Consider the following 8821-nt stretch of genomic DNA (forward strand, 5'->3'; position numbering starts at 1 on the left):
GTCCCAACCTCAAGGCCAGTGATAGGCTAGGGGAGGAAAGGTCCCCCTGGGGGTGAGGTCCCACCCTACAGTTGTCTTTTGCTAGACACCCAGGGCTTTCTGCCCTGGCGGCCTCCTGTGCCTGGCCCATCGTCCTTGCTCTGCTCATGCCTAACTGCCTGCCGCAATATCGCTGCAAGAGGAGTGTTCTCCCCCTTCCCGGCTGATGATGATGACGCAGCACTTAGTGAGTGGCCGGTCATGTTTTCATCACTCTGGATCTTTGCACTTTCACAAACCATATAAGGGAAATACTTCTATTAGTAGGTACGAGCCCTTTCTGCTAATGGGACCATTTCAACACACAAAGGCTAAATCACTTGCCCCCGGTGACATAGCTGGGAATCTGTACACTTGGTGGAATCCAGCGAGGCTTCCGAGGGAAGGGGAAGAAGACCCCTGGATCGCCAGCCTGTGGCTGGGGTCTGTTGACAACACTTCTCTAAGGCTCGAAGCCATTTAAGCCAGAGCAAGCTGCCAGCTCACCCACTGCGGCAGCCATACACGTGACATATATAGATTTTACCCTAATGATGTACGTAATGACTAATAATATAAATATGTATTATAGTAATAGTCATATAATTATGATGTTATTATTATAACATGAGAATCGTCTGGCCAGCTCCAGTGTCTCACATTTTATAGTTGCTATCAGTGGTAAAATAGTCGGCTTTCCATGTAAATATATTTAAGAAAATAGGAATCATTTCAAATTACAAACGGCAGGTTTCTTTGGGTTTCTGAGGAGATACAGGGCATCTTCCTCATGCCTGGACATTTCCTGTGCCGATCACAATTTGGTGGAAGAGTGAAGGACTCTGGTCTGCAGGTCACATCTTCGTGGACAACACGGGACTCACAGCCTGGCTCACCAGCCCTGGCTTATTTGGAGGCAAATCTATTTCCCCTCAGCCACGTAGAACAGTCATAAGACAAGTAGCTAGTATTGTAGACCGCTCCCCACGTGCCAGAGCTCATGTGGGTTCCGTACAAACCCATTCACTCCTCTGACCCATGTGGCTTACTTTACCCCTTGACAGTGAAGGAGGCTGAGCCACACAGAGGGCATGTCACGGCATTAGTGGCAAGAACACTCCGCTGTTTCTGATCTCCCCAGCCAGGAGCACAAATGGCTCTCCTTGTGAGAGGCCGGGTTGAGCATCCAGTAACACGGTGACCAGCTCGCAGTGGCCAGGGAGTGAAGCCACCTGGAGCACAGTTCAGACCTGTGACTTCTTGAGCAGGTTGTTTAACTTCCCTGGAAAATTCCATAATCGCTTCAGCCCTTCCATCTGCAGTCTGTCTCCCTGGCCCCGTGAGGATGGAATGACGGGTGGGAAAGGCTTGGTGTCCACCCAAACGCGGTGGCAGTGTCTCGTCCCAGGGTGCTTATCATAGGAGGTCACCTCTGTCTTCCTGGCCCCGGGTCGGCACATTTTTATCCCACCCTTAATGTCCAACACAGAGTCATGCTTCTTTTTAAAAAAAAATATGGTTTTTGTTGATTTTATAGAAAGAGGAAAGGAGAGAAATATAAACATCAATGAGAGTCATCAATTGGCTGCCTCCTGCACACCCCCCATGGGGGATCCGGCCTAAAACCTGGGCATGTGCCCTGACTGGGAATTGAGCAGGCAGCCTCTTAGTGCATGGGAGGACACTTACCCAACTGAGCCACAGCGGCCAGCCGGGCCGGAGTAATGCTTCTAAACCAATGAGCCTTCCTCCAGGTGCATGGTGGGATGGAAAAGGATTCTCTCCACACGAATGGACACAGTGATCATTGAACCACGTCCAGCACGGCCAGGGGTGAACCTGAGAAGGGGTGGTGAAGGATTAAAGAAGCGGACAAGAGAATACAGTTGGGACCAGGTGGATCACTGCCTGGATGAGGAAACAGTGACCCAGCCTGTAAGCCGAAGCTTTATTTTATAGTCAGATCACCCAAAGCAAAGCAAGGGGAGTGGTCAACATGTTTACAATGTCCTTGCAAGTTTCAAATCTATTTTGCTCCTCAAGCCTTATTTTGGCAGCACTTGCTGCACCTCCCACAGCCCATTAGCTACCTAGGAACAAGGGAGGACTGTAAGGTCAAGCTTATTTGTGCCAGGAGGGCTCTGCCCTCCAAGCTGGGACTTGTATGTGGCTCTGCCACAGGTCAGCCCGAGGCTTGACCCCATAGCCGCTCCCTACAGATCATAACAGCCACTGCTTATTAAGCCTACCCTGGAGCCAGCACACTATCATTTATTCCTCCCTTAGAAATATAATCTCCTTTCTACAAATGGGGTCACGGAGGCTCAGAGAGTTTCAGCGACTCAAGCAGGACATGCCACTTGTGGCAAAGTAGGCTGTGAACCAGGCTGCATGACACCAAAACCCATGCGCTTGGCACAGGCTGGCTCTTGTGATCCCTTCTTCACTTAGAGCCTTGCAGGCAAGCACGGTCCTGACTCCTGGTCCATGTGACTTGTCTTTCTCTTTGATTTTACGTCAAATAGCAACTCCTTCTACAAACAGCCAGGGGGGACTAACCGTTGTCATTAATTACAAGTCACTGCTTCTGAACTGTAGAACCTGACATCACCCTGCACAGGCTAATGGGGGTGGGGGTGGGGGTGGGGAGTAACTGGGGGACGGGGTGCCTCCCCTGGGGCCATTCTCAGCCACCCCTCCCTCTGAGAAAAGAAGCGTGGGTGATTCGCTCCAAATCCCTAGGCACTTTGCTGGTTTCAAACAGCCAGGAGCTGGATTTTGGAGGAGAGCCAGGGTTGAGCCTGCCCTACGGAGGAACTTGCAAAGTTTCAGAACCAAGTTCAAAGTGGGACAGTGGTGCTCCAGGTGTTTGAGGTCCACACTTTGGGGGGGGGGGATTTATAAATTGTTTCAATGCACCCTTCTGATGAGCCGTGTGCAGCGTGTTAAAATCTCGCATATCTGTTCTCTATGGAAAATGTGTTTTGAATCTAAAAATGTGGCTTGTGTTGCTCTTTTATGCCATTTCATAGTAATTATTATTTACCAATATGTAGGTCTGGGATGGATTAGGGGGAATTTCTTCACTACAAGGATTTTAAAGCCCATGTCAGGATCAAGCAAGTAAGGTACTCTATAGATTTTTCAAGCCTTCCATGCCGTGAGGTACCGAAGTGGGTCCGGGAAACCGCAGGGAATGAGCATTCTGGAGGAGAAGTTTCTGTGCCATCAACGTCGTGACCACAGAGGGGATCCTGTGTCCACCCAATGCCCATAGAGCCCCCTCCGGGAGGCCACCTGGCTTGCCTGAAGGCTGTTAGGGAATAACAACACTTCCGTCCCCGACCCAGGTCCCTTCACTTCCCATCCAGACCCCCACACCCAGCCCTGGTGCCCACGCCAAGGAAAACAGACTCCGAATAAAGCCAACAACTTTTATTGTCATTCGTGTGTTTTATAGAAATAAAAATGGGAATGTAGCAAACAGGTCAGGGATGTACAAAAAAATGCAGGTTTATACACGTGGCTCTATTTACAACCGGGAGCGGGCTCTCCATCAGGCATCACGCATCACGCACAGCAGCTGCACTTGTCGGAGGCTCCTTTGCAGACGCAGCCCTGGGCGCACTTGGCACAGCCCACGGGGCAGCAGGTGCAGCAGCCTGGGGGAGGAGAGGAGGCGGCAGAGGTGAGCGCTTGGGATAAAAGATCAGTAAGAAATCCCGTCCTTCGCAACCAGGGGCCACGGTTGGAGGAGGTGCCGCCTTCCCTAGGGGCGGCAGTTGCCCTGTTTAAATTCCCCGCGGGGCGGAGGGCATGCAGGGTGGGGGCGGGAGGGGCACGTCGGGAGCAGAAGAGAAAACTGCACTTACTCTTCTTGCAGGAGGTGCACTTGCAGTCTTTGCATTTGCAGGAGCCGGCGCAGGTGCAGGAACCACCTGCAAGAAGAAAAACAGGTGAGAATGGTCCCGGGATACCCAACCAGTGAAGGGGTGCCCCGAGCCTGCGTTAGAGTCTCCCAGACCCACAACGAACCCAGCTCCACAGCCAACTGTCAGTACAACGGCGGACCGTGGAGAAACGCGCACCGGCCGCTCTAAGAGCTGTTCGTACCCTGGAACCCAGGGATTAGAAGGAGCAGGACACCGGGCATCCCCAGCCCCGGGCCAGGCCCACTTACCGGTGGCGCAGGAGCAGTTGGGGTCCATGGCGAGCTGAGCGGTGGCTGGAGTCCGAGGACAGAGGTGACGCTGATCGCTGGAGTTTGCGGGAGCGCTGTGAAGCGGGGCGCGCGGAGGCTTCCTTTATAGCGGGACGCGGCCGGGGCGAGTGCAAAAGCCGCCTGCACAGCACACGCCCCTCGATGAGTCAGAGGTGGCGGCGGGCGCAGAGGGCCGAGCGCACCGGGCTGTGCACACGGATCCAGGCGGCCGTTGCCCGGAGCCTCCCTGGGTGCGCGCCGGGCGACCTCGCGCGGGGGAGGGGGGGGCGGGGTGCCGGGTGCAGAGCTGTGACTAGGCGTTTGGGACGTGCGCCGAGCACCCGGCTCTGACCTCCCGCCGTGACCTCGGGGCAGCTCGCTCCCCACACCCCGTGTGCCCCGCACTTGAACCCTAGTGGTTAGAGAGCCTGAAAGCGGATTCTGGGGATCCTGCTCGGAGAAATAATCCCTTGGAAGTGAGAACAGATTACCAAAAAATTCTTTGTATGTGTCAAGACTTAATCACCGTGTAGCATCATATGAAACCCGTGGGACGGTTACTGACATATCTTACCCGTTATATATGCAGTGCTTTGGCAACAACAGGAAGGGTAGTCTTCCAGTTCTGTGGGAGCTCTCCTTTCACCAACACTGGGAGGTAGGGACCATCTGTCATTCCTGTTTTAAATAGGAGGAAATTGTCCCGCCTGGCGTGGCTCCTATAAACCAGGAGGTCATGGTTAGATTCCCCTTCAGGGCACATGCCTGGGTTGCAGGCTCTATCCCCAGTGTGGGGTGTTCAGGAGGCAGCCAATCAATGATGAGAGAGAATCAATGATTCTCTCTCATCATTGATATTTCTTTTCTTTTTTTAAAAAAAATATATATATTTTATTGATTTCAGAGAGGAAGGGAGAGAGAGAGAGAGAGAGAGAGAGAGAGAGAGAGAGAGAGATGGAAGCATCAATGATCAGCTGCCTTCTGCACACCCCCTAATGGGGATCCTGCTCGCAACCCAAACATGTGCCCTTGACCGGAATCGAACCCAGGATTCTTCAGTCCGCAGGCCGACGTTCTACCCACTGAGCCAAACCAGCTAGGGCAGCCGTGGGCAAACTACGGCCCGCGGGCCGGATCTGGCCCGTTTGAAATGAATAAAACTAAAAAAAAAAAAAGACTGTACCCTTTTATGTAATGATGTTTACTTTGAATTTATATTAGTTCACACAAACACTCCATCCATGCTTTTGTTCCGGCCCTCCGGTCCAGTTTAAGAACCCATTGTGGCCCTCGAGTCAAAAAGTTTGCCCACCCCTGAGCTAGGGCCATCACTGATGTTTCTATCTCTCTCTCCCTCTCCCTTCCTCCCTGAAATCAATAAAAATATATTTTAAAAAATAAATAAAGAGGAGGAAATGGAGGTTAAGTAACTTGCCCAGGGTCACAGAGCTAGGGCGTGCAGAACCTGGTGATTCGAATCAGAGAGCCCAGCCGATGCTGAAGGCTTTCTAAGGGTAGGCATCACCCAGCCACAGAGGAGCATAGAAGCCAAGAAGCCACAAGCCTTGTGCTCCGGACACTCATGGGCAGGGGGGCAGTGTCCCCACGGGGCCCAGGGAAAAGTGACAGCAGGGTCATGGCTGGGATGGAAGGCACCCTCTGGGGCCGGGGGAGCAGAGAGGAGGAGACCAGTGCAGCCTGGGAGGAAGTGGGTCAGGGACGCGAGGAGGGTGAGGCCTTGCCGGGCAGGGGAGGGAGGAGCAGGGGAGGCAGTTGGCTGGCAAGTTGGCGCGTTCTGGAACACGTGGAAGGGAAAAACCCCACAAGAGCTTTCTTCCCCAGGGGATGCTGAGAGGAAGAGAGGCCAGGTGGCCTGGATTCCTCTCTGGATCAGCAACCTCCGAATGCCCAGAATGTGTCGTCAGAGTTGGGAAACGGGTTCCTGGAAGGTCCCTGGCAGGCCTAGGGGCTGCTGGCGGCTGCGGCGGGGCGTGCAGTGAGGAGGCGGCAGAGAACAGGCTGTCCTGGCAGTGTTTACCGTCAGGTCCTGTGGAGATGTCTTCACAGCTCAGCTCAAACCTCACTTCCTCCGGGAGCCATCCGAGCCCCATGCTCCAGCAGGGTGCCCGAGCTACGTGCTGGAAGACACCCTGTCCTTTTTTCCCTGGAACTTCCCATGTCTGGAATACATGTGGGTGTATCGGTGCCCTTCCCTAACCCAGGCAGCCGTTGAAAACTCCAAGAGCATTCGTTGCCCCTGCCATGTGTCTCCAGCCCTGGGCGCCGGGTGCGCGTCATAAATATTTGTCAAGTAAAGTATTGGGGGTCATCGCCTCGATGGCTCCTCCCTTCCCAGCCTTCACCTTGTTTAGGGCCGATTGCAAAATGTAAGTAAAACCATTTTCCACCTCTCTGGGACCTGTGTGCTAACTCAGATGAAAGTACCAAGCAGGGCCCTCGTCAGTGGAGAGAGCACTGACCTGCAGAGTGAAGGGTCCCGGGTCTGATTCCGGTTAAGGGCACGTGCCTCGGTTGCAGCCCCCTGATTGGGGCATGTGCGGGAGGCAACCAACCAATGTATCTCTCTCACATTGATGTTTCTCTCTCCGTCTCTCCCCCTCTCTTTCACTCTCTCTAAAAATCAATGGAGCCAAAACCGGTTTGGCTCAGTGGATAGAGCGTCGGCCTGCGGACTGAAAGGTCCCGGGTTCGATTCCGGGCAAGGGCATGTACCTGGGTTGCAGGCACATCCCCAGTAGGAGATGTGCAGGAGGCAGCTGATCGATGTTTCTCTCTCATCGATGTTTCTAACTCTCTATCTCTCTCCCTTCCTCTCTGTAAAAAATCAATAAAATATATTTAAAAAAATAAAATAAAATAAAAATTAATGGAAACGTATCCTCGGGTGAGGATTAACAACAACAACAGAAGCCAAGCAGGGAGGGAGAGTTGGCCTGTCAGAGGGACTAGATTCTAATGATCACTCTGCTGGATGACCTGGGGCCAGTTATATGCCAGGGCCCCTCTAAGCCTCAGTGTAAGGAGCAGCTATAGGGCCAAGCCTCGGACTGACCTGTGGCAGGGCCACAAACAAGTCCCAGCTTGGAGGGCAGAGCCCTCCTGGAATAATGAAGCTTGATCTTGTAGCCCTCCCTAGTTCCTTCCTAGGTAGCTAATGGGCTGTGGGAGGTGCAGCAAGTGCTGCCAAAATAAGGCTTGAGGAGCAAAATAGATTTGAAACTCGAAATAACATTGTAAACATGTTGACCACTCCCCTTGCTTTGCTTTGGGTGATCTGACTGTAAAATAAAGCTTCGGCTTACAGGCTGGGTCACTGTTTCCTCATCCAGGCAGTGGTCCACCTGGTCCCAACTGTATTCTCTTGTCCGTCTTCTTTAATCCTTCACTGCCCCTCCTCAGGTTCACCCCTGGCGGTGCTGGATGCGGTTCACCTCAGTATACTCGTCTGTGAAATGGTCAGATTGTACCAGAATTTGAGGGTCACATGCAAACGTTCTCTGATTTGAGAGCCAAGCTTCTGGAAACCTCACCGTGTCCGGCAGCCCTGTGGCCTGAGCGCATTGCAGGGCTGCTTTTGGGCAGTGGGCCGGTTGTGTTGTTGATACTTACAGGTACACACACATTATAGGCAACATTTCTGCTTTCTAGTAAGTCAGATGCCTATTTGTCCACCCAGTGGAAACACTCCAACTGTGTGAAGAGACAATTGGGCTTGTTTTGGCCCCCAAAGTATTAATCTAGCCCTGGTTTGGGCCATCCATGCTGGGAGAAAAACTTGCTTCCAGTCTCAGCTGTCTCCCTTGAATCATTTTGACTCTGGAAGGCAAGGGGTGACCAATCAACAAAGGTGAAGGGGGTCCCGGGCCTCGTCTTGCTCATCTCCACGCCCCTGAAAGCCTCACTGTGCTTGGGACAGACGTGGAGAGGGAAAACTGTCTGATGTCTGCATCCCTGACATGGAAGGGGGGAGGGAGACGAAGCCGAGCAGCACTGGAGGGGAAAAAACATCCCCCTGCAGATCTGATGTGACTCTTCAGTGTGAAGCAGTGATTGAGCCCAGCCTGCATTAATAGAAGGATGCCATCTGGAAGGAAGGAGGTGATTTTTCACCCTCCTTTTACTGCTGGGGTGGCTGTTTATAGTTCCTCACCGAAGGATATTTTTTCCATTGAATAAATATCCCTTTAGACTCTATTCTCAACCTTCCTATTGCCGCGACCCTTTAACACAGTTCCTCATGTTGTGGTGACCCCCAATTTCATTGTCACAAAATTGAACATAATGAAAGCATAGTGATTCATCACGAAAACAATATGTAATTATACATGTGTTTTCCGATGGTCTTAGGCGACCCCTGTGAAGGGGTCGCGACCCACAGGTTGAGAACCGCTGCTTTAGAGAAAGGGGAGGGAAAGAGGAGGAAGGGGAGGGGGAGAGGGAGAGAAACATCAATGTGAGAGAGAAATCGATTGGTTGCTTCCCACAAGTGCCCTGACTGGAGCAGGGGAACACACCTGCAACCCAGGTACCTGCCCTTGACTGGGAATTGGACCCGTTACATAACCCTTTGGTCCACGGGCG

General features: G+C 52.6%; 1 protein-coding gene across 2 annotated transcripts; it reads right to left on the bottom strand.

Moving 5' to 3' along the window:
- Positions 1-3438: 3438 nt before the first annotated feature.
- On the bottom strand, positions 3439-4360 carry LOC118674549 (metallothionein-2A). 2 transcript variants are annotated; one of them, XM_036346470.1, is made up of 3 exons: positions 4199-4360; positions 3891-3956; positions 3439-3713 (listed from the first exon to the last, which is right to left on the bottom strand). In XM_036346470.1, the coding sequence occupies exons 1-3, from the start codon at positions 4224-4226 to the stop codon at positions 3589-3591; spliced, it is 219 nt and encodes a 72-aa protein (XP_036202363.1). In that variant the 5' UTR covers positions 4227-4360; the 3' UTR covers positions 3439-3588. The 2 variants fall into 2 exon arrangements, with proteins under 2 accessions (XP_036202363.1, XP_036202364.1); XM_036346471.1 differs by having other exon boundaries at positions 3439-3680; positions 4199-4359.
- Positions 4361-8821: the final 4461 nt, after the last annotated feature.

The sequence above is a fragment of the Myotis myotis genome, unplaced genomic scaffold, assembly GCF_014108235.1.
Source record: "Myotis myotis isolate mMyoMyo1 unplaced genomic scaffold, mMyoMyo1.p scaffold_m19_p_19, whole genome shotgun sequence".
In the NCBI taxonomy this organism is placed as follows: Eukaryota; Metazoa; Chordata; class Mammalia; order Chiroptera; family Vespertilionidae; genus Myotis; species Myotis myotis.

Coding starts and splice junctions, on each gene's coding strand:
- LOC118674549 (XM_036346470.1), bottom strand. CDS start 4,226: ATGGACCCCAACTGCTCCTGCGCCACCG. Junction 3,957..4,198: donor CAACTGCTCCTGCGCCACCG/GTAAGTGGGCCT, acceptor TTCTTCTTGCAG/GTGGTTCCTGCACCTGCGCC. Junction 3,714..3,890: donor GTGCACCTCCTGCAAGAAGA/GTAAGTGCAGTT, acceptor TTTTATCCCAAG/CGCTCACCTCTGCCGCCTCC.